The 23,178-nt window shown below is 34.7% G+C and overlaps 2 protein-coding genes across 3 annotated transcripts in view; one reads left to right on the forward strand and one right to left on the reverse strand.

Annotated features, from left to right (window-relative positions):
* The window catches only part of LOC113515083 (Fanconi anemia group J protein homolog), an 83,961-nt gene extending 68,379 nt beyond the window's left edge, over positions 1 to 15,582 (forward strand). Inside the window, exons 6-19 of one of the 2 annotated variants that reach the window (XM_026899222.3) lie at positions 1,877 to 2,126; positions 2,989 to 3,219; positions 3,882 to 4,001; positions 4,285 to 4,379; positions 4,911 to 5,038; positions 5,833 to 5,946; positions 6,546 to 6,664; positions 7,938 to 8,129; positions 8,914 to 9,098; positions 10,113 to 10,206; positions 10,938 to 11,051; positions 11,840 to 11,964; positions 13,009 to 13,135; positions 13,790 to 15,582. In XM_026899222.3, the coding sequence (XP_026755023.2) occupies positions 1,877 to 2,126; positions 2,989 to 3,219; positions 3,882 to 4,001; positions 4,285 to 4,379; positions 4,911 to 5,038; positions 5,833 to 5,946; positions 6,546 to 6,664; positions 7,938 to 8,129; positions 8,914 to 9,098; positions 10,113 to 10,206; positions 10,938 to 11,051; positions 11,840 to 11,964; positions 13,009 to 13,135; positions 13,790 to 13,891 (1,996 nt within the window). In that variant the 3' untranslated portion in view covers positions 13,892 to 15,582. The remainder of the gene's footprint in view (positions 1 to 1,876; positions 2,127 to 2,988; positions 3,220 to 3,881; positions 4,002 to 4,284; positions 4,380 to 4,910; positions 5,039 to 5,832; positions 5,947 to 6,545; positions 6,665 to 7,937; positions 8,130 to 8,913; positions 9,099 to 10,112; positions 10,207 to 10,937; positions 11,052 to 11,839; positions 11,965 to 13,008; positions 13,136 to 13,789) is intronic. The other variant, XM_026899223.3, reaches the window with a different exon arrangement.
* Positions 15,583 to 15,659: 77 nt separating this feature from the next.
* Positions 15,660 to 23,072, reverse strand: LOC113514992 (zinc finger protein 585B-like). Its single transcript, XM_026899103.3, has 11 exons — positions 22,835 to 23,072; positions 22,521 to 22,752; positions 21,638 to 21,800; positions 21,133 to 21,209; positions 20,496 to 20,626; positions 19,885 to 20,033; positions 18,821 to 19,764; positions 17,642 to 17,802; positions 17,018 to 17,127; positions 16,275 to 16,379; positions 15,660 to 15,813 (listed from the first exon to the last, which is right to left on the reverse strand). Exons 1-11 carry the CDS (start codon positions 22,865 to 22,867, stop codon positions 15,798 to 15,800), a joined length of 2,121 nt encoding a protein of 706 aa, XP_026754904.2. The 5' UTR covers positions 22,868 to 23,072; the 3' UTR covers positions 15,660 to 15,797.
* Positions 23,073 to 23,178: the final 106 nt, after the last annotated feature.

Consider the following 23,178-nt stretch of genomic DNA (forward strand, 5'->3'; position numbering starts at 1 on the left):
TATTTGGGTAGGCAGAAACAATGGAACGCCAAATGCTTCGATACAAACAAACCTCTTTCGCTTCTTCCACATTCATCAATCTTTTCATACACGCTCGCCGGTTACGGGTATTTTTAATTTGGCCCTTCTTCAGCACGTCGCCTATTTGGTCGACATACGTATATACAACACAGCAAAAAGTATTATCAAAATATGTTTAGAATTAGCTACGATATGGATATATTTTTTATATAAACAAATCTTGGGTTACTTTTTATAAATAAATAAACATTAATAAGAGTGTGAAAACAAGTTGTAAATGAACCTATATAATGAATACGCAGTCTTACAAATACCTACTGAAGTGAAATTGCAAGTCCGCTTGGTATGTTTTCTATTTTGACTTCTTTTTTTTCAGTATGTAGTAGATATAATTATATTTTCATTTAATATTTAATTTGCATTATTATTATTATTTATTTTATATTGCTAAATTTTATATATATCAAATTGTATATACAAATTTAATTCTGTATCTTTATATATTACGTTTGAGATAATAATTTGCAGATGTATTGTTGATTTGTTTTTTATTGCATGTAGTTTGAAGAACAAATTGTAATTCTATTACAATTTATATATATATATATATATATATATTTATATATATATGTATATGTATATATATATATATATATATATATATGTATATATATATATACTGATTCACTAAATATCCATCCATCATAAACCTACCAATTTTTACCAAATTTGATACCAAATCTCGCCATTCTTTCGCTGTAAATAGTGTAATCTCTTCGATGGATAGAAATGGTATGTAATCTCGCCTGCGCTATCACTAGTAAAGGGTGATAGGTGAAAATGAAAACAGGTCAATTAGTCCATCGTAATAAATTTATTAGGAATAAAATACGATGGTTTTCAGGGAAGTGTCGAGGACGACCTAATGTTATATATTATTATTAGGAATGAAGCTATAGAGCCTCAATACTAACAGTCTCTTTCCCTCGTTCTAAATCTATTTGAAAAATATCCTAGGTCTTCTTTAAAGAATATCGTCAGTCAATCAATACATTATTATATTATACTTACAAACTATTATTATATTATTAAACTATACATTAATTAAATTAAATAACAGATAGCAAAGTACAATACGAAAAAATATTAAGAAATATTTATAATTTTAATTTTAAATATAAAAAAGTTCATTTTGAAGATTGACAACGGTGTTTCAGAATCGCCCCTAAATTCCCTCTACTTAGATTTCACGATTTTTATGGCGAAAGCATAAATTTAGCATAATAATTAACTAACTGTCTACTAACGGTGATAATAACCTAAAATTCTTATGTTGAGAGACGTACTCACCAATAGGGCGTATGATGAATTGATCAAATTTAATTGATTGTTACCCAATAGCTGTTAACGTTTGAATATAGAATTACATTAGTTGTAGATACATAGTTTATTCTGTATTGCATTATTACCGGTCTTACTACAAAAAATAGTTAAAACAATTTCTAAACAGTGTTTAAAAAAATATCTAACTGATTAAATATTGTTTAATCAGTGTAATAATGTTTATTTATATTTTTATTTATCAAAATCTGTAGATATTGTTATAAAACTTATTATTAATTTATTATTTTAAACACCTTTTGTTTTAATAACATAAACTTTCTTTTGTTTAAACATAAACAGATATTATACATGCTTTACAAACGTGTAAACATTCATTGAACCTATCGCAAATTAACTTTTTTGTGGTAAGACAGTATATGTTTGTCATTTAGATATATATTTATATATTATAGTAGATAGCAATATTGTTTTTAGTGGAAAGGTGGCGGATGTAGACGGTGGTTGTTTTCAGATCCCTATACAGCCTGGTCGAGAGCCTCCAACTGAGGACGTCCATGATTGTTGATTGCAGCGTGCCCACCATATACTATGGCGCGAGGACCCACAAGCAGATCCAGCAGGTGATCAAGGAGTTCAAGAGAACCGCGTACTGCGGCGAGGCGGCCATGTCCATACTCTCCAGCAGGGAGTACAGCTGCATCAGAGAGTTGGACAGGAGCCAGTGGGGCAATAAGAACGACATGTGCAGGGGGTGCATCAAGGTCAGTTTATTTTTTGCTACCTTCACAGATAAGGTTCGTTCATATTCGTGTATATTTTTGTATATCACAAAAATGGTGGACAATAAAATAGTGCGTTTAGTAGTAAACGATTACTGTACTCTACAGGTATCGAAAACACTAGAGGTACTTCAGACCTCTATACACAAAAGCGAGCATTACCAACTCTGAAGAAATCTATTGCCATATTTTCTCTTTTCCTCGACCCATTTTGCCTTTTTTAATAAATAGGGACGATTATATGGTTCATGATTATAGTGTCACGTTTGAAGTAGGTTTTTACAACTATGTACCGGAGGGAAAGGGATTATTAGTAATGAGGTCTAACTGACCCATTGCCAGCAATATACCCTATCAGGTCGACTTCCACGCGGTTCCCCTTGGAAACCATCACGGTTAATTCTAGTGGAATTCGTCACAATGAACTAACTGACCTGCTTTCATTATCACCTATCATCCATTCCTCACTAATGCCTCGCCAGCGTATACCGATAACGCAGGCGGGATTATCATTCCATTATCACCCATTAAAAAAACTCTATACAAGCTACATCTCTTACTATACCAGAACCGCAGCTTCTATTAATTTTATTGAGCCTTCTTAGATCCTGGGTCTGAATTTTTCAATTTAAAGTCTTTTATTATTATTTATTAGTATTTCCCAAAGAGGATTGAGGTCAGGCAGGCAGCCGGTCGTAAAACTATAAGCCAAATCTTTTTGTAATATGGATAAAATCATATTACGCCGACCCCAAATAATAATTGGGATAAGGGTAGGAAGATGATGAAAGTCTTTTATTATTGTATCATCCACATCCTTTTTTCCATAATTTTAACTTTCCAGGTAAAAAATTCTGGCGATAAATCAAAGGGCGAGACAAACTGCGCCTACTACAACAACCGAACTGCCCTTAACCATCGCACTCTGCCGCCGGCTTTCGACCTGGAAGACCTGGTGAATGCGGGCGTAGAGAAGACCGCATGTCCATATTACGCCGCAAAGCACATGGCCAGTAACGCCCACATCGTGTTCTGTCCGTACAATTACTTGATCGAACCAAGTATCCGGAGCAGTGTAAGTTATTTATTTGCTCACTAGCCATTTCCCGCGGTGTAGCCCGCTTCTATTTAGTTCCCATATATCATTCTCATTCGAACTCTTCATGAATCCGGTCTTATATTGTATTTTATACTTAAATGATAATTACGTTTCTAATACCTTTATAAAGTTTCGATCAATTCAACTGATCGATTATTTTATAGCATTTTATATGTGATTCTTTAGATTGATATAACTTTTTCATATATGTACCTATTGAAATTAAATATACATTAAATGTTAAATGGAACAATTCGCAATGCATTGGTGAAAGCCGCTTCTGAGATTAGCGTGCACAAACGTACAGACAAACAGACAAAAATTCTAAAAATCATTGTTTTGCGTTCTATTGCGTTCATAAGGCACCCACCCCTATAATAGTTTTTCTTACATATCTTCAATGACAGCGATCAGTTACGATTTTATTATACGTTAAAAGTGAAACTTTTTTTTTTCGTTATTCCTTCTTAATTTCGCGAAACCCTGGTGACTTTTGTAAAGAACCCTTAGGTTCCGCGGAATCCACTTTACACACACATACATAGAATCTATGTCCATGGTTGTGTTCGTGTCTGTAGGAGACAATTGTCGCTTTCCATATGTCGAATGTTGGTAGACAAAATTAAACCTTATTTCAGATGCAAATAGAACTTGAAAACAATATTGTGATTATCGATGAAGCTCACAACATCGAGGACATTTGTCGTGACGCTGCCTCTATCACATTCTCGCGGGACGACATACTAGCGGCTATAGTTGTAAGTGGACGATTTTTTTATATCATTCTAAAATATCTATTCCATCTTACTCATTCCAAATTTGATAATTTTGGATATTTATGTTAGATTTTTTTTTATATTAGCAAGTATGCACTTTCTTACTAATTAAATTTACTTTTTTCCCAGAGTGCTTATTACTAAGTTAAAACATTTAATAGATCCAACAAAATAATAGTTATGTTTTAATATACTAAAATTTTTCTTTTTTTTTTATTTAAATTATTTGTTATCAAATTATATCATCCTGTACATTATTTTCTAGGAATTAGAGAAGGTGTCAGCACACCGGTACAGCAACAATGACGCGCTGTTTTACATCGATCAACTTTTGAAGACCCTAAAAAGTTGGGATTATTGGTCTGTACTGTCTATCTATCCAAATAGACCACCAAACACCAGCCCTTCGTAACATGTGACAAACATGTTTAGAAGAAATAATAATTTCGGTTAAATACAAGTTAGCAACGCATGAGTAGAGTAGAGTACCAAAGGGAGACTGTATAAAAGTCGATTGCTTGGGTACCTCTGTCCCATTCGCGTTTCTACCGTGAAGCTGTTGCGTTTGCATGGCTGTGTTTCGGTTTGAAGGGTGGGATATGGCGTGAATTTACAGGGTACAGAGGAATAACACCTGAGCCTTCAGGAATGGCAACGCATGGGTAGAATCCTGAGCAAAACAGTATACTCTATTCTGTTCATCTGTATAGGCGACGATTACCACTTTCCATCAGGTGGGCCGTCAGCTTGTTTGCCATTCTAAGTTGTATAAAAAGTATTTACTAATAATGCGGTCCTCACGATAAATTAACCTAAATTGTTTAACTAACCGACTCTTTTCCATGTACGCCTTTTCCTTCGCCAGTCCTGTAAAATGTGTTTTAAACACAGGTTCGCAAATCATCTACAATTACTGGCGGACAAACCGGTGGTCAACAATGAGGTGGTTCACACATGGCAGGCGGAACACTTCGTGCAGACACTCGACAACCACAGCATAGGACAAAAACAGTTCGCAGGTATGAATAAAAATAAAAATAATAAGTTACTAGCAATGGAACTAAACCTTAATAATTAAATAATAAAATTAACTAAATAATTAACAAATCTCTCAACCCAACGGGTACCTCGATATCGCAAACGTACTTCCATTTTCATCCCATTGAATATAAATATAGTAGGGAAGGTAATATATATATATATATATATATATATATATATATATATATATATATATATATATATATATATATATATATATATATATATATGTGTGTGTGTGTGTGTGTGTTTGTGTGTGTGTATATATGTATATATATGTGTATATATATATATATATATATATATTAAATATTTATTTAATTTACTATTTTTTAAATCTGTGCACCGCCATTTGCTCTCTCTGTTTGGCGTGGCAGTTGACTGGTAGAGAATGCCATCAACCATTAAGTCAACCCTATAGACATTTTTCAATGTGTGCAAAAGTATAAATAAATAAATTATTATTATTATTGAAATCAAAAAGACACAATTAATATAACAATTATACATTTGTTCCCAAGAGTTAACACTAGAATTTCCTGTGTCGCGAAGTTATGGACCCTCTTCTACTTACAAATCTTATTAATTAATATACAAACTAGCTATATATTCTATTTAGACATATATATACATCTTTATACATATAGTTTATCCTATATACATATAAATCTCATATACATTTACAAATATACGTACCAGTATATATGTATTTATATATATACTAAAATAACGTCAGCTATTAGCTTATTTATCGTTTATACAATACTTCCAGGGTTCCAAACTAGCGCGGATACTTTCTGCCAACGTTTGCGGGATGATCATCGCACGCTACCAGGCGTCACTCAGGCCACCGGTACCCTCGTTGAGTCCATACTGATGGGACTAGGTCAGTTAATAAATACAAACAACTTACAAATAGGTGACTTTAGGTGTCTCAGGTGGCTCAGGACTGTCCCTTATGGCAGCCTGTGGGAGAGAGACTTTGTACAAAAGTCGTTTGCTTGGGCACCTCTGTCCTATTTATGTTTCTACCGTGAAGCAGTTGTGTTTGCATGGCTGTGTTCCGATTTAAAGGGTGGGATATGGCAGTGAATTTACAAGGTACAGAGGAATAATACATGAGTCCTCAGGAATGGCAGCGCATGGGTGGTATCATGGGCGAAACAGTATACTCTGTTATGTCCATGGTACTGCTTATGTGTATAAGCAACGGTTACCACTTTCCATCAGGTGCGCCATTAGCTTGTTTGCCATTCTAAGTTGCATAAAAATCCCTATATTCATCATTGGACAATAATGCCTCAGATGAAGGAAATAACTTTAACGAAATTTTTATTCCATCTGACCTTCGCAGTACCTATTTTACATACTTACTTTTCTAACTTACGAAAAGATAGGAATATTTAAAAAATCCAATTTATACCCTGGTTTTTTAATGTGATTTTGTTTTTAAATAGAAGATAAATAATTAATTGTTTTCAATAGGATATCTCTTTCGTTCATCTGGAAAGTATCTGGATGACTTCACACCAGCTCTAGTGAAGACTGTGGCGATGAACTCGTCTTATGGCGCCAAGCACTGGCGACGCTCGCAGTATGCGCAGGTATATCTTATCTTATATTCGCATATGGGGTCAGCTAAGCCGTTGCACGTCAACCCATCGGGATTTTTTGTGCTTCCCCCTGCCTTATACCATCATTTCATAGATCCTTCGTGTTACCTTAACGATATCCCGCGGTTTAAGATATCTGTAGTCCCCTGGCTCTGGATAAGCCGTTCCCAGTAGACTCATGCGCATGCATAACGAATCACAGTTGCACATCAAGTGCTCCATGGATTCCAATTTCTCCCCGCACAGTGTGCACAGTGTGTCCGAAGATAGACCCATCTTGTATAGTATATGCCTTATTGAAAAATGCGCAGGTGTATAATTATATTTGTAGTATATAATTATTTATATTTATCAGTAATAAAATTATACATTGACATTATTTATAATTACCATATATGTTTAAAAAATCGAATATCGTGGCAACAAAACTGATTAAAAAATAATTACTCCTCGCCATTCATTGCCTAAAACAAAGCTCTTAGCAATAAGGCAAACAAAGCAATAAGGCTGCCAATTCTCTCTTATATCTGTGTGATCTTTTACTTTTTTTGTAATATTAAAGATTATTACATATATCGACTATATATATCGATAGATACCCTATATATTTTTTCCAATATTATTTGATTCGTGATTGGGAAATGAGTATTAAGCTTAAGCGTCTTAGCTAAGTTAAGCTGCGATTTGATACAGCATAAGTCTCTAGTAGCTATTTAAATCTTGTAAGCGTAATTTATTTTGATAGTGGTATCTATCAATGTATATAGTCATGTAAATGTTCCTTATGTCCAGACAGATGGGGATATGAATATATGGGAAATACTATAGTTGTGTTTTTTATTACATTTCCAAAATCGTTCATTTAAAAAGAATTTTTAATTATAATGTTACGCATTTTAACCGATAGAAGTTGTCACGGCCTTTTCTACGATTCTCACCCGAAGCGACAACAGACAGAAATTACAAAATAATCAATATAAACATCCACTAATCATTAGTAATATTATAAATGTGAAAGTGAGTTTAATTGTTACATCTTAGCGTCTGAACGTCTTAACAAATTATGAAATTTTATACAATCGTACCATATAGGATAAAGAAGGACATAGGATACTTTTTATCTCTGTCGCGCGGACCAAATCGTGCATAAAATATAGTAAATGAATAAATAGTACTAGACATATATTACACAGTACGCGCCATCTAGTCCCCAAACTAAGCAAAGCGTACAGAGCCTACTATAATAAACTAACTTCTGTTATAGAACGTAGAAAAAGAGAAATTGGAGTTGCGACTGATGTGCATGAATCCGGCGGTGATTTTCGAAGACCTGAAGGTGGCCAGGTGTGTGGTGCTGGCGTCTGGCACGCTCACGCCCCTCATCAGCTTGTACTCGGAACTGGCGACCGAGTTCCCCCTCAAGGTCAGCCCCGGGCACGTCATACCGAAGGACAGAGTAAGTAGTTCTTGAATCGTCAGTGTAGACGGTGAACTAAATAATTTCATTTTTGTAAATTCGAGATTGAAATTTTATAAGTAACATAACTAATTAAATATATCACTTACACCAGAGGGAGACTTTGTACAAAAGTCAATTGCTTGGGTACCTCTGTCCCACCCATCAAAAAAAAACATTTTTCCTTTAATTTTGAACATGAATTATATCACCTTGATTTATTTGACCAATAAAAAAAAATCATGCAAAGAAGGGTTAAGACCCGTCATATAATTTTTTCTTAAATATCTCCCGTGTAAAAATATCGTCTAGATACAATTCTAATAATAATTCCCATGAAAAGGTTTTCTGGAAGAAATCTCTTATTAGAGATAAGCTCGCCTTTGTACATTTCGTTTAAAATTAATTGTTCTTAACATTATGTTTATAAACAATATATTATATACAACTAGCGACCCGTCCCGGCTTCGCACGGGTGAACAATTTTACATTTTAAAAAGGGGCCATTAAAGGGGCTCTGCTCCTATTGATCGTAGCGTGATGAAAAGTATGCTATAACCTGCCCAGAAGTATGAAGAATAATTGTACCAAATTTCGTTAAAATCCGTCGAGTAGTTTTTGTTTCTATAACTGACTGACTGCGATTTCTTTTCACTATTAACTGAGCGTCGCCGATGACTCATAATCAAATCCGTATGACGATTTTTTACTAAATACTACTTGTACCATTCTATACGTATGTAAATAACATATGTAACGTAGGATTTCAAATATGTTATTTCAGGTATGGGTGGGCTCGCTGGGCTCGTGCAGCCGCGGAAGGGAGCTGCAGTGCCGCAGCAATGACACCTCGCAGCCGGCTGTGCAGGATGCGTTAGCAGACGCCATCTTACTCGTCTGCCGCGTAACACCCAACGGCGTGCTATGCTTCGTACCGTCGTACAAAGTCATGGACAGCCTTGTCAAGAGGTAATGTTTTTAAACTAGGAATGCTAAACACGTGGTTAAATTAAACTGGTGGAAAGTGTATTGACATGATCAGCATCATGGACATTACAGAACGTACTGTGATTTTGTGGAAGATATTCAACTTACTTTATTTTTTTCTTTATACAACATGCCATTCTACGGCAAACAAGCTGACGACCCACCTGATGGAAAGTGGTAACCGTCACCTATAAACATGAGCAGTACCATGGACATAACAGAGTATATTGTTGCGTTGCCATTCCTAAGGACTTAGGTGTTATTCCTCTGTACCCAGTAAATTCACGCCATATCCCACCCTTCAAACCGAAACACAGCCATGCAAACACAACTGCTTCACGGTTGAAACACGAATAGAACAGAGGTACCCAAGCAATCGACTTTTGTACAAAGTCTCCCTCTGGTAAATTTTCGTCAATTATAAAACTGATTTGAAGATTATTTTTTTATCTAAAAGGATATACTTATAAATTAGTCCCACAGTGGAACTAAATATTTCTAATACATACATACATATCTGTCACGCTTGTCTCCCATTAGGGTAGTCAGAAACAATAGAACGCCAAATGCTTCGATTCAAACAAACCTCTTTCGCTTCATCCACATTCATCAATCTTTTCATACACGATAGCCGGTTATTTACGATAGACGGGTACTTTTAATTTGGCCCTTCTTCAGCACGTCGCCTATTTAGTCGACATACGTCCGGCTAGGGCGGCCGCTACTGACACCTCCATTCAACCTTGCTCGATAAATCTCTTTCGTAATTCTTCTTTCATCCATCCTCTTCAAATGGCCAAACCAACGTAATATTCCCTTTTAGATTTTTTTCACTACATCGTCTTTCAGTCCACACTTCTCTCTAATCACACTATTTCTTACTCTTTTTAATAATACAATACATAATCTAATGTAATTTTTATTACTAATTTAATTGAAAATGTTTAGTAAATAAAATACCTGCATATTGTGAAATGCAATTATTTATTTACATAGGTGGACGGAAACTGGAATATGGAATGAGCTCGACCAATTGAAACACGTATTCACTGAGAGCAGGAACGTTCGGGACCACAACGATGTAATGGATGTGAGTTTTCATTATATTTTTATCTTTATATAGAGCATATTCCTTTTTAAAAGGCCGACAGCACACCTACAATGCGTCTGGTGTTGCGGGTGTCATAGGCGGCGGTAATCACTTACCATCAGGTAAGCCGCATGTTCGTTTGCCCCCTGTGTTGTAAAAAAAAATACAAAACATTTTTATCTCTCTTCCTATACTCTTCGCCTTTTATTCTTTATTGACCACATTTTATATATGATCAAAGGAAGACTGTACAAAAGTCGTCTCATTAGGTATTTCTGTCCCATTCGTGTTTCTGCTGTGAAACAGTTGTTTGTATGGCTGTTTCAGTTTGGATGAAAAAAAATGTAACAGTGAAATTACAAGGTACAAGACACCTTAGCCCTCAGGAATGGCAACGCATGAATGGTACCATGGACGACACAATATACCCTGTTATGTTCATGTCTATATGCAACGGCAGTAGAGGTTTGCCAGTAGTTGCAAACTTAGCAGACGGGTTGACAAACGCAGTTAGGTCCTGGTGACATTTTAAGAGGGACGCTGCTGCCCATCCCTCGACCATTAAGTTCACTTAGTCGCCTCTTAGGACACCCATAGGAAAGGAATAAGTGGCCCATTCTATGTCGGAACCACACGGCACCATACTTTGCTGCGATTGACTTAATATATATGAAGAAGGCCTATGTGAAGTAGTGGGCAGTTTCATGATGACAATGGTATCAAAATTTCAGGATTACTACAAATACGCAGCGACTACTAAAGGTGCCATATTGTTTGCGGTGTTCCGCGGGAAGGTCTCTGAAGGAATGGACTTCAAAGACCATCAGGCCAGGGCAGTAGTAACGGTATGCAAATATACATACATATGTTTCACTACAATCACAGATTAATGGGCAGAAACAACAAAAAGCTATAGCTTTTAATATATATTTCAATTTGTACTTAATGCTACTGTATTTTACTTGAATTTTCTAATTGTCATTGTATATTTATACGTTTTTGATGCAATAAAAAGTTAAATAAATAATTATTATAATTTTAGTCATTTTAAATTTTAATTATTAATATTATTTTATTAAAGTTTATTGTCAATTCATCTGTGGTAATTTGACCTAGTATACCTGTTGGCGACTTGCCGATGCAAACTCATACACATAATATTTTACCTCATCACAGTCCACCGCTCCGTTATAATGCCTAATAAGAATGGGGGGAAGGGATTGTTAGTAATGCGGACTATCAGTTCCATTACTAGCAATATATCGTATCAGGTCGACCTCCACGTGGTTTCCCCCTGGAAACTATCGTGCTTAATTCCCAGTGTATATTGATCGCGACAGGCAAACTGACCTGCCCTTTCGGGCGGAAAGGGATTGTTAGTAGTAGGGATTGTTATTTAACATCCTCATTACTAGCAATACACCCTCCTATCAGGTCGACCTCCACGCGGTTCCCCCTGGAAACCATAGTGATTAATTCTTGTTCAATTGGTCACTATGGGACAACTGACCTGCCATCGTCCTCACATGTCATCCTTCACTGGTGCCCCGTCAGCGTATACCGATAGCGCAGGTGGGGCTGCCATTTCATTAACATCCATTAAAAAAAATGTCTAATAAGTCTTTGTACGCAGATCGGTATCCCGTATCCGAATACTTACGACATGGCAGTAAAAGCGAAATTGATGTACAACGACAAGTATACCAAAGAGAGAGGTCTCTTGCCGAGAAGTGACTGGCTTCTGGTACAAGCTTACAGGTACAGTATTTTTTATTGAAATAAAAACTTCATTATCGCGTTGGGCGATTTTTGGATAGATAAAATTTGATGAATTCGTGACACCGACATGCATGTAACCATATATACATATATGTCACATACTTTATGATGATAATTTTAAGTAGAGATTGTTCTACATAAAAAATACCTATTTCAATTGTGGCAGAATCAATTATTTGAATTTAAAAACTAAACTACTGTACCGATTTGATAAAATTTCTATAAAATAATCTGAAAGTCTTTTGGATTAAAAAAAAATAAGCGAATTGAGAACCTTTTCATTTTTTGAAGTCGGTTGAAAATTATTACACTAGCTATTACAATAAAAAAAATCAATAGGAAAACGTGTGTTGGGCACTGTTATTCCTTTGCGTACCAAATGGTGCCGATTGTCTATTTTTCTTTTAACAACTCGCTTTGCCTGCCATAATTACTTCAAATTTCCTTCATTTTATAGTAAATTTTATTAAAATGTTAGACTGTGTCTGCTACTTCGTACGCGGACAATTTGAAAGCAAGTACTAGCTAAATTCTATATGACGTATCAAGGTAAAACATACACCAGATTTTAAGTTACACTTTCTGGAAAACAACCGCATTCAATTTGATGCAGTAGTTTTTCCGTGATAACAGAACAAATATATGAATAGATAAGAATTCTGGAAATATTGTTTTGACTTTTATTGATCATATTAAGGCCCCTAATATCGTTTTTTCTTAAGTATCTCCTATTGACAGACATCGTCACAATTTTATTATATTTTTTTATGAATGATAATGGAATGGTAACCCTGCCTGCGCTATCGGTATACGCTGGCGGGGCACCAGTAAGAGATGATAGGTGAGAATGAAAGTAAATCAGTTAGCCCATCGTGACCAATTCAATAAGAATTAACCACGATGGTTTCCAGAGGGAACCGCGTGGAGGTTGACCTGATAGGATATGTTGCTAGCAATGGGTTGGTAGACCAATTCCTTTTCCCTCATTATATTATAATAGTAAAATAAGTTTGTCGGTCGCAGGGCGTTGAACCAAGCGGTCGGTCGTTGCGTCCGCCACCGCGCCGACTGGGGCGCCGTGCTGCTCATAGACGCTCGCTTCCGGCAGCCCTGCTACACCAAGCACCTCTCCGGGTGGGTGAGGAACCTTGTGAGTACACTCTGTCACGATAGAACTTACGGAAATATCACCAAATTATGTCGAAATTATCACAAATACACTAGGTTTTTTTTTAAATCATGAACATAGTAAACAGTCCGTTTGATAGTAAACGGTTACTGTTAACCTTTGGACGCCTTTTTTTATATACAATTTAGAATGGCAAACAAACTGACGGCCCACCTGATGGAATATGGTAACCGTCGCCTATAGACATGAGCAGTACCATGGACATAACAGAGTATACTGTTTTGCCCATGATACCCCCTATGCGTTGCCATTCCTGAGGACTCAGATGTTATTCCTCTGTACCCAGTAAATTCATACCATATCCCACCCTTCAACACACATGAAACACGAATGGGACATAGGTACCCAAGCAATCGACTTTTGTACAAAGTTACCCTCTGGTTAATCGGGGCAATTGCCCCGAAATATAAAGAAACGGATAATTATTAGTTTCTTTACATATTCATTAAGTTAATTTAACAATGAATGCTTTTTGAGTAACTTAAAAAACAAAAAATTATTGTGACAACATAGGTAGCATTGATATACTTTTTTTTTATTGTAATAATGTTATTGGCGACACGTAAAAATAACACCCTTTTTTTCTAAGAAAAATGTTTTGTTTTATACTTACAGTTGGGTAACAATCATCATACGTTCAACAGTCTAGTCAACAGCCCCAACAGTCTGGAGTCATTCATGCAATATATGAAGATCTCGGAGAGCGAAAAGGCGTGACAATGTTTACCATTGTACGAACTGGGAGGTTAAAAATCTTACCTTACGAAAATCATAATAAGATTTACTTTGCATAACCCGCAGAGTTTAATAGGTCTTTCACGATGAGGGCGTAACATTAATGGAATAGTACATTTACATCGGCGGACTATACGAATCAAATCCGATTATGATTTTTATACGAATAATGGATTTTTTTTTCTTGTTAGATGATAATGGAATGGTAACTTCGTCTGCACCATCGGTATATTTCTAGCAATGGGGCTGGCAGTACCCATTACTAACAATTGTTATCGTCACGTATTATTGGATCATTGATATACAATTTATATTACAAACATGAATTATATGAGAATTATCTTTTTATTGTATTTTTTTTTATACAACTTAGAATGGCAAACAAGCTGACGGTCCACTTGATGGAAAGTGGTAACCGTCGCCTATAGACATGAGCAGTACCGTGGACATAACAGAGTATACTGTTTCACCCATGATACCCCCCATACGTTGCCATTCTTAAGGACTCAGGTGTTATTCCTCTGTACGCAGTAAATTCACGCCATATCCCATCCTTCAAACCGAAACACGGCCATGCAAACACAACTGCTTCACGGTTGAAACACGAATGGGACAGAGGTACCCAAGCAAAATCGACTTTTGTACAGTCTTTCTATGTATACTACTATACTTTTGTTTAATAAGACTACACTAGTTACAGTTATGCAGTACATAATAAGTATATATTTTTTGAAATTGTATATTTTCCTTGATAAATAAGCTTTTATAATGTAAACGTCATTCGAATGAATCAACTACATTCAACGATACGACCTAATAAATACTGCAAATAATTGTAAAGTTCGATGCAATACTTTGTAACTTCGGTCGCTACTCTCCATGCTCAAGCCTTATTTTAGGACCTTATTACACTATGTTTTTAGACTGGAAAAATGATCTCATTAGTTGATTTCTAAATCTGTTTATTTAAAATATTTTTAATGGATCATTATAGAATGATAATGCCTGCGCTATCGGTATACACTGGCGGGGCACCAGTGAGTGATGATGAGTGAGGATGAAGCAGGTCAGTTATCCCATCGTGCAGAATTCAACAAGAATTAGCCACGATGGTTTCCAGGGGAAACCACGTGGAGGTCGATCTGGTAGGGCATATTGCTAGCAATAGGGCTGTCAAACCCCATTACTAACAATACCTTTCCCCCTATAAAAGATATTATCTATATATAAGGATGCTAATTGACTGACTGATTAACCCATATGTCAACGCACAGCCGAAACTGTTGAATCAAGATTCTTGAAATATTCCTAAGAAAGTAAAACAGGAGTTGAAAACTTATATGGAATTCAATCAGTTTAGATACGTGAAATTTTAGATTAAAGCTTTAGGTTCCGAACTAAAATTAATAAGTTTTCAAAAGCCAAAAGCTTACTCCCCTGAATAATCAATTACACACGCGAGCGAAGCCGTGAACAAAAGCTAGTACTAGATACTTTAAAACATTTTAGTAATATTTGAAATTTTATACTAGTCAATTGATAATTTGGAATGTTTGATAGTGTAATAAGGTTTTATTTAATTGTCGTTAAGTAGGCGTTTGTAAGAGGCCAGGTTTTATAAATAATTATTCATAATGTCTCGCAAAAACATATTTTTTATTTGTTAATTTTAATTATAGAATTGTAAATTAATTATAGAATCTACAAAGTAAAATTGTATAATAAAGGGTTATTAATCAAATATACTATAATCTTTGTACATAATTCTTTTATTTGATTTCCATATGTTTAATTCACTACACTAAAATAATAAATTTATTATCACAGAAGTATCGAGTTTTCCTGTGGCTACCTATATTGAGGTAGAACTTGTAATACTGTGTAGTTCTTAACGTTTACGAGCACTGAAAATTAAAAATCCAATGTTAAAAGATAATATTAGTATAAATTATTTAAATTATCTTGATTTATTGCATCATCTCCGGAATCGGATCTCAAAATTTTGTTCCACTAAAATAACACCGACTTGAATCGTGACAAAACCAGTTATATTAAAAACTAAACTAACCGATTCTGATAAAACCAAGGTATATCCTTTCAGATAAAAAAAATATTCCAAATCGGTTTATTCTGAGTCCTGAGATAGCAAACTAAACAAAATTACAACCGAATTCAAAACCTCCTCCTTTCTTAAAGTTAGTTGAAAATGGGTACACATATATCTCTAGTCTTTAAAATTCGGTGTTTTCTCTGCGTACCTCACATTTGACAAAAATATATAGCTAGCATTGGGGCTGCTACTCCCTGTTACTAATACTTTAACCACCCAAAATCATATTAAAGCTAGTAAGCAGTAGGTACTCACTGCTTGGTGCAGTCGACGGAGCGCTGGTGTCGGCGGAGGTGCGACACGTGCGGGAACGAAGCGCGGCAGATCTCGCAAGAGTACGGACGCTCGCCCGTGTGGTACCTGCGGGTAATACCTCGTGTTGTACACATTCGTGCTCTATTTAAGCCGAGTCCACGCAATAAATCACAGACGTGTTAATAGATGTCGTCACTATATTTACTTAGACCATAGAAAGGAAACGCCATAGAAATGCTACGAGCGTATTATGAAATATTGTCAATGAACAAACGACCAAATAAACAAATGTTGCCATAGCTATTTAATTTGAACGGGCAATACAAACAATACTTTTAACGTGACAAATAAGTAATCTCTCCTTTTAATCTAGTCCTTTTAATAAGGGGAGGCCTGTACCCAGAAGTAGTATATTAATGGGCTTTATTATATGCTGTTGTTACTTCGCCGTTTGCGCTCCGGCATAGAATGAGCACCCCTTCCTTTCCCATAGGTGTTGTAAAAAGCGACTAAGAAAGGACAAGGGGTGGACAGCAGTGTCTCTCTTAAAATATCTCTAAAAGCCTAACTACGGTTGCCAACCTGCCTGTCAAGCGTGGCAACTACTGGTAAAACTCCCCTTATGGGGATGGCTTATTTCTAACAGTAGACAGTTAACGGTTGAAATAATAATGATAAAATTACTTATATGTGATGATAATTTACTTTACTTTTATTACCCTTATTATTATTATTATTGTTACCTTTGGTGGACGACGAGATCCGATTTCTTGTAAAATTTCCTGCCACAGTCCTTTTCATCACAGACGTGTGGTGTTAGTTTCTCGTGGTCACGCTCTATGTGCACTTTCAGCTGAAATGTATATTTAATATATAAATAAATAATAGTGATATAACCTAAAATAACCATAAAAAATAAAGTCATATGAATAAAGGCTCCTTTAATAAATTGATTACATTTGTTTGTCATTTATTTATTTATATGCTTTTCCAGATTCACTTATAACATTGTTATTAAGTTATAACAAAAATGTACACTTACATATCCCTTAAAAGGATTTCTTTCAGGCAACCTTGAAAATTTATGTAAATCGTGTAAATAAAATTAATAGATGAAATGGCGCGTAACAGTAGCGACAGTGTAGTATCAATATCACTTCCGTTACGCATATATTTATAGATGTCGTAAGTGTGTGTACTGATGAATGATGTATGAAATTTTTGCCCATAAAGGGAGCTTTCAAGAGCTTCATTTCCTTTTAATGCTCGTATAGATTTAGGGTTCCTATTGAACATATATGTCAAAAAAAATTAAAAGTTTAACAAAAATAGCAGATGAGATTTTAAAAAATGCATCATGTACTAACCATCCAGTTGGCGCTGAAGTGGCGGCCGCAACGCTGGCAAGGGTGCGCGGGCAGCACTCGCGGCCGGTGGGCGGCGGCCTCGTGCTTGGTGAGCGTGGAGCGGTAGCCGAACCGCGCGCCGCACACGCCGCACACGTGCCGCCGCGCGCCGCCGTGCAGCGCTGCACACACCCAACAATAACAACAGTCAGTGCACACCAATTACGAAGACGATTATTACCTAGTTTTTTTCTTTTTTTAATGGATGATAATGGAGTGGTAACCCCGCTTGCGCTAACGGTATATGCTGGCGGGTCACCAGTGAGGGATGATCGGTGGATAATGATGCAGGGGAAACCGTATGAAGGTCTGCCTGACAGGGTATATTGGGACTGGTAGCCCGCATTACTAACAATCCCTTCCCCCCACTATTACCTAGTTAGGCATTTACGTCATTTACACGAAATTTGGTTTCGATAGTGGCTAGCTATGTAACCCACTTTACCTTCAGAACGCTTGGTTAGCATCAGAGCTAAGGGTGTGATACGCCAGTTATCACACCCTTAGCTCTAAACTCAAATTTGCAACTATTATACTATATTGGCTTTTTAACATTTCTAAGACATTTTAAAACACTGCAAACTTTTACCGCTTTATTCATAAAAACCAAAACGTTCTACAAACCTATTTTAAGTATGTCTATATACATACGAGAAATTAATGAACTCTCTGTGTTATTGTCACTACCTTTCAAATTGAGAAACTAGCGCAAAAAAAAAGTGAAACACTTCATTAGCTCAAATTGGTTTATAAAAGATTTGACGTTATTATATATTAATAAGAAGGGTAATTCTGAAGTTTAATTTTCAATGTTCCTGATTGATTATTGAAAAAGTGCATTAATTATTTATTATTAATACCAAAATAAAACATTAATCATAAAATTTGTTGCATATAAATCTACCACATGCATTAGTTTTATGAATCAAAAACAGTAGAGTGATTTTTTTATTTCAATTTGATCCCAGTATGATAGTGTCAAAAGACACCATACAGTTTGTACACTATACCTTTTTATAAGAAAAGTGGTATCATGCTACTAATTTTATCATGTAAATGCTATGTAAAACTTTACACATGTGATTAAGATTGACTTGAATTACACCTTCAGGACAGCTGAAATTAACAAATTATACTCACCCAAATGTGACTTATAGTTGTCTTTCTTATTAAATATTTTGTTACATGTCCCACATACAAACAACATCCACTTCTTCCCTTTGGCTTTGGTTTTTTTATTATCTACCTTGTCACTTTTTACAGTCACTGCAGCAACTTCAGTGGTTATATTGGGTTCTTCTATTTTGACCACAATTGGTTTTTCCTCTTTAATTGTGAAGTCTGTAGTTGTTTCTGCTTCACTATTATTATTGTCACCATCAAGTTCCACACCAATGTTCAGCATATCAGTTAACTGCTCAGCATCCACTTCACTGTTCAAACTTATTATAAAAGTGTCATCATCCTCTGTTGATATATATTGTACATTATTTTCACCTATTAATTGATTCAAATTTGCCGCTAGATTAGTGCTTGCTTCTAGATCCACATCACTCTCAAATATAGTTGCACATTCGTTAACAGAAACAGCAGGATTCACTGGTAAATCACTTTTACTGGGAAACATATTTGTGTCAGTTGCATTCAAAAATTCATCTGGTAAATGTTCTTTAACTTGGTAGAATGCATTCATTAAATCTTGGTCTATACTTCTACCACTTTCTATGTAATCAAACAGCACCTCTCCATTCTTATCATTAGCACCATAATCCACAAGACTCATGTTCATATTGAATATTTGATTACTTTGAAAACTATCAATGTCTATGTCATTGTAGAATAACTCGTCATCCAATATGCGCAACTGATTCATTTCTTTGAGGAACTCTATCTGCATTTGGTTATCAGCATTGATGTCAACATCATTTTGATTATTATACATGTTTTGTGAAGACATTCTCATATAGTCATCCTCAGCGGATAGGATGTCATCTACAATATTGTCATCTGTTCCATTTGCATCTGTGTTTATTATGGATACTTTCTCTTGTTTAGGTAACTCACTTGCTGTGTTACTATGTTGCCTGTAATATATCAAATAATTAATTAATTATAATCTTTGTACATTACATGCATATTCCATATGTTGAAGGAGTATCTTCGATAAGAAGAAAGCCAGAACAATTTTAAGTAACCAAACTCACCGAACACAATGTTCCAATAAACTGCTTTTATATTGAAATGCCATACCGCAAACACGACAGTAATTCTTCCTAGTAGCACTGTTGGTTGGTTCCACATTGATGTACTTGTTTAATGCACACTTCTGCAGGTGACGTTTTTGTGATGCCAACTGAAGTAAGAATGTGTTTAATTTCAATATTTTAAATCTTAATATACAAAATTTGTTCATCAGTCAACATGAACAATTTTTGTTCTTAATATATATGTATAGAGAACAAAGTTGACATACATTTATTTTCATATACTATGGCTATTATTAGTGATTTTAAATCACAATTATAGATATTTTTAATTTGTGTTATAATAATAAATGAGCCTTTCCCATTATTCATGGTGGGTCAAACAAATTTTGGCATTATATTATTTTGCAGTGTTGTGTACTAAAGTGGATAGATCATTAAAAAGTTTATCTGTAGATGTTATTCTGGCCAGAGTGATTGAGTGCTACAAGAATACATACTTTACACATTAGCCAGTGCTTATATAAGACATTCCCAATGGGAAACTCCTATTATTTAGAATTTGAATATGTGATCTTCAAAATGAGTACATAAAGTATACATGTACCTACCTGTTTAAACTTATTTCCACATCCTGGACAGCAGTATGGTTTTTCATTAGTGTGAGTGAGTATATGGCGTTTCAAGTTGGACTTATCTTTGAAATGCATATCACAGTACTTACATGCATGCCTCTTGATATCTTAAATAAATAAAATATGAAACTTTAAACATATAAATAAGTATTTAGTAAATATTTTTATATCTAAATTTAATCTCACTACTTCTATCAGATACAAGTAATGCTACTTTGATCTTGTTTATGGGACTTGAACCAAAAAAAATTAATGCTTCTAGACTAAATTCTCCAGATTAAGGTGTGAATTTTTGTCTATCAGCCAATATAAGTTTTATAATAAGTAGACTTAAATAATATTATAATAATATATAATAAATTTCATATTTGTTTTAAAAATAAGGTATGGATAAAAATACATATTATTTAAAACAAAAATATTTTTCTCTGCTTTTTTTTTATAATAACATGTTATGAATATTCATGTCAAATTTGTATGCAATTAAATGTGCCAAGTATAAGACAGATTACACATAATAGGCTATGGTTACTACTAAACAAACTGTCCACAGTTTGTTTATTATATAACAAAAATACTTTGCAGTCATTATAAAATATTATGTAAAACTTACTATCATGTACATCTTTATGCTTTTTTAAATCAGACAGTTTGTGGAATGATTTATCACATTTGTCACATTTATGTGGTCTGAAAAATAAGAATTTAAAATTAATTACAGCTATGTGAATTTGATACCCCTGATGTTGCAGGTGTTCATAGGCTGTAGCCAGTTGCTGTTTATCACCAGATGAGTGGTAAGCCTGTTTTTTATACTGCAAATTAATTGAGAAAAAACAATACCTAACAAAATCAGTGAATATTACAACATTGAAAGTATATAGTGAATAAATAAGAATTTCTCTCCACCATATTGTTATTATTTGTATTGACTTTACTCATATTTTTATATTCAGAAATGTCCAACTAGCCACTGTGTACCCCACTCATGATGGACTATTCTATCAAGTTCAAAATTAGTTGAGCATCTCTGAATATTAAAATGTGAGTAACGCCAATATAAACAATTACAACTTCTCTTCACTTGTGTTGCTAGTAAACTATGTATAGAAACAAACCTATAACCAAGGTGTTTTGCAAACAGATGTTGCTGAAGTCTCCAGAGAGCTTCGAAAGCCATTGAACACTGCAGACATTTCCACACCCTCTCCAAAGGTTTATGGGTTAGACTATGCTTCATGAGGTGTTGTTTAGTTGAGAACTTTTGGTTGGGGCACTTATCTGAAAGACAATTATAATCAAGTATTGTACTATATATTTACTTATTTATATAGAATTACTAAAGCATATTTAATGTACAGTTTACATAAAATTAACTTAATATTGTAATATTATATACTAATTAAAAATCAATGTACAAAAGAAAATATTTACATGAAATTTTATCCCAACTTAATATGTAGGATACAATATGTACTAAAAAAGTAGCAGGATACAACAAGTATCATATAATTTGTTACTTAGTGAAGTTTCAACAAATCACATAATGAAAATTATAGAAATGTAATGTAGGAATTACAACATTCTATAATAGGGGGAAAAGGGATTGTTAGTAATGGAGACTGAGAATCCCATTGCTAGCAATATACCCAACCAGGTCGACCTCCTTGCGGTTCTCTCTGGAAACTATCATGGTTAATTCCTGATGAATTCATCATGATGGACTAACTGGCCTGTTTTCATTCTCATCTATCACCCTTCACTGGTGCTCCGCCAGCGTATCCCGATAGCGCAGGCAGCATACCATACCATTTTCATCCATCAAAAAAAAATTCCATAAAAGTTGTCAATGTAAATTTCCATCACCATACAACCAATGTTTACATAACTTGTTGATATTGCAATTCTTAATATTCACTGTCAAGTTATCAAAATAAAAAGTGAAGGAAAATAAATTTACTGATTATAATTAGCTGTAGTCTTTAATCCAATATAACATACCACAAACCCATTGATTTCCTTTAGAATGTGCCTTCAGGTGTCCATAATATTTTGTTGCATTGTCAAACCGCTTCCCACAAATTTCACAGTGTAAAGTTGTGGGCCCGTTTAAGTCTGGCTCTTCCAAAGGCTCATCTCCTGGTAACAACTGCGCCAAGACATCATCTGTGCCCAAAAGTGACCCACTGGCCTGGAGGCCATGTTGCAATTCAGAAGACTCCCCATCCGCACACTGTTATAAGTAAACAAAAAGAAAACAAAATTAAAATTACAGGCAATTATTTATTGTTTAGAACAACGCAAGAATTACTTACTAGCACACTGTAAAAAGGTAAATTGGCCTCCATGATATAGGGAACGTATTATTTAGAGATAAATATTTTCTAACACAACCAAACTATATAAAATGGTTAATATTTAAAACTTGTGATATATACATCTTCGATCAAATACGACAATCCACAAAACAAAATACGTATAAATTAAATTTAGATAGAATAGAAGAATAGATTAAGACTATTTATTAATACACACAAAAAGTGACATGTGACAAGTATCTCTCTAATCTGTGAACATAGATTAAATATACTACCTGCGATTGAAACAGAGTCATAGATTAAGAATTATCGTTTTTAACCTTTATTCTAATTATATTTTT

Source organism: Galleria mellonella, unplaced genomic scaffold (assembly GCF_026898425.1).
Source record: "Galleria mellonella isolate WM207_F2 unplaced genomic scaffold, CSIRO_AGI_GalMel_v1 utg312, whole genome shotgun sequence".
NCBI classification, from domain to species: Eukaryota; Metazoa; Arthropoda; class Insecta; order Lepidoptera; family Pyralidae; genus Galleria; species Galleria mellonella.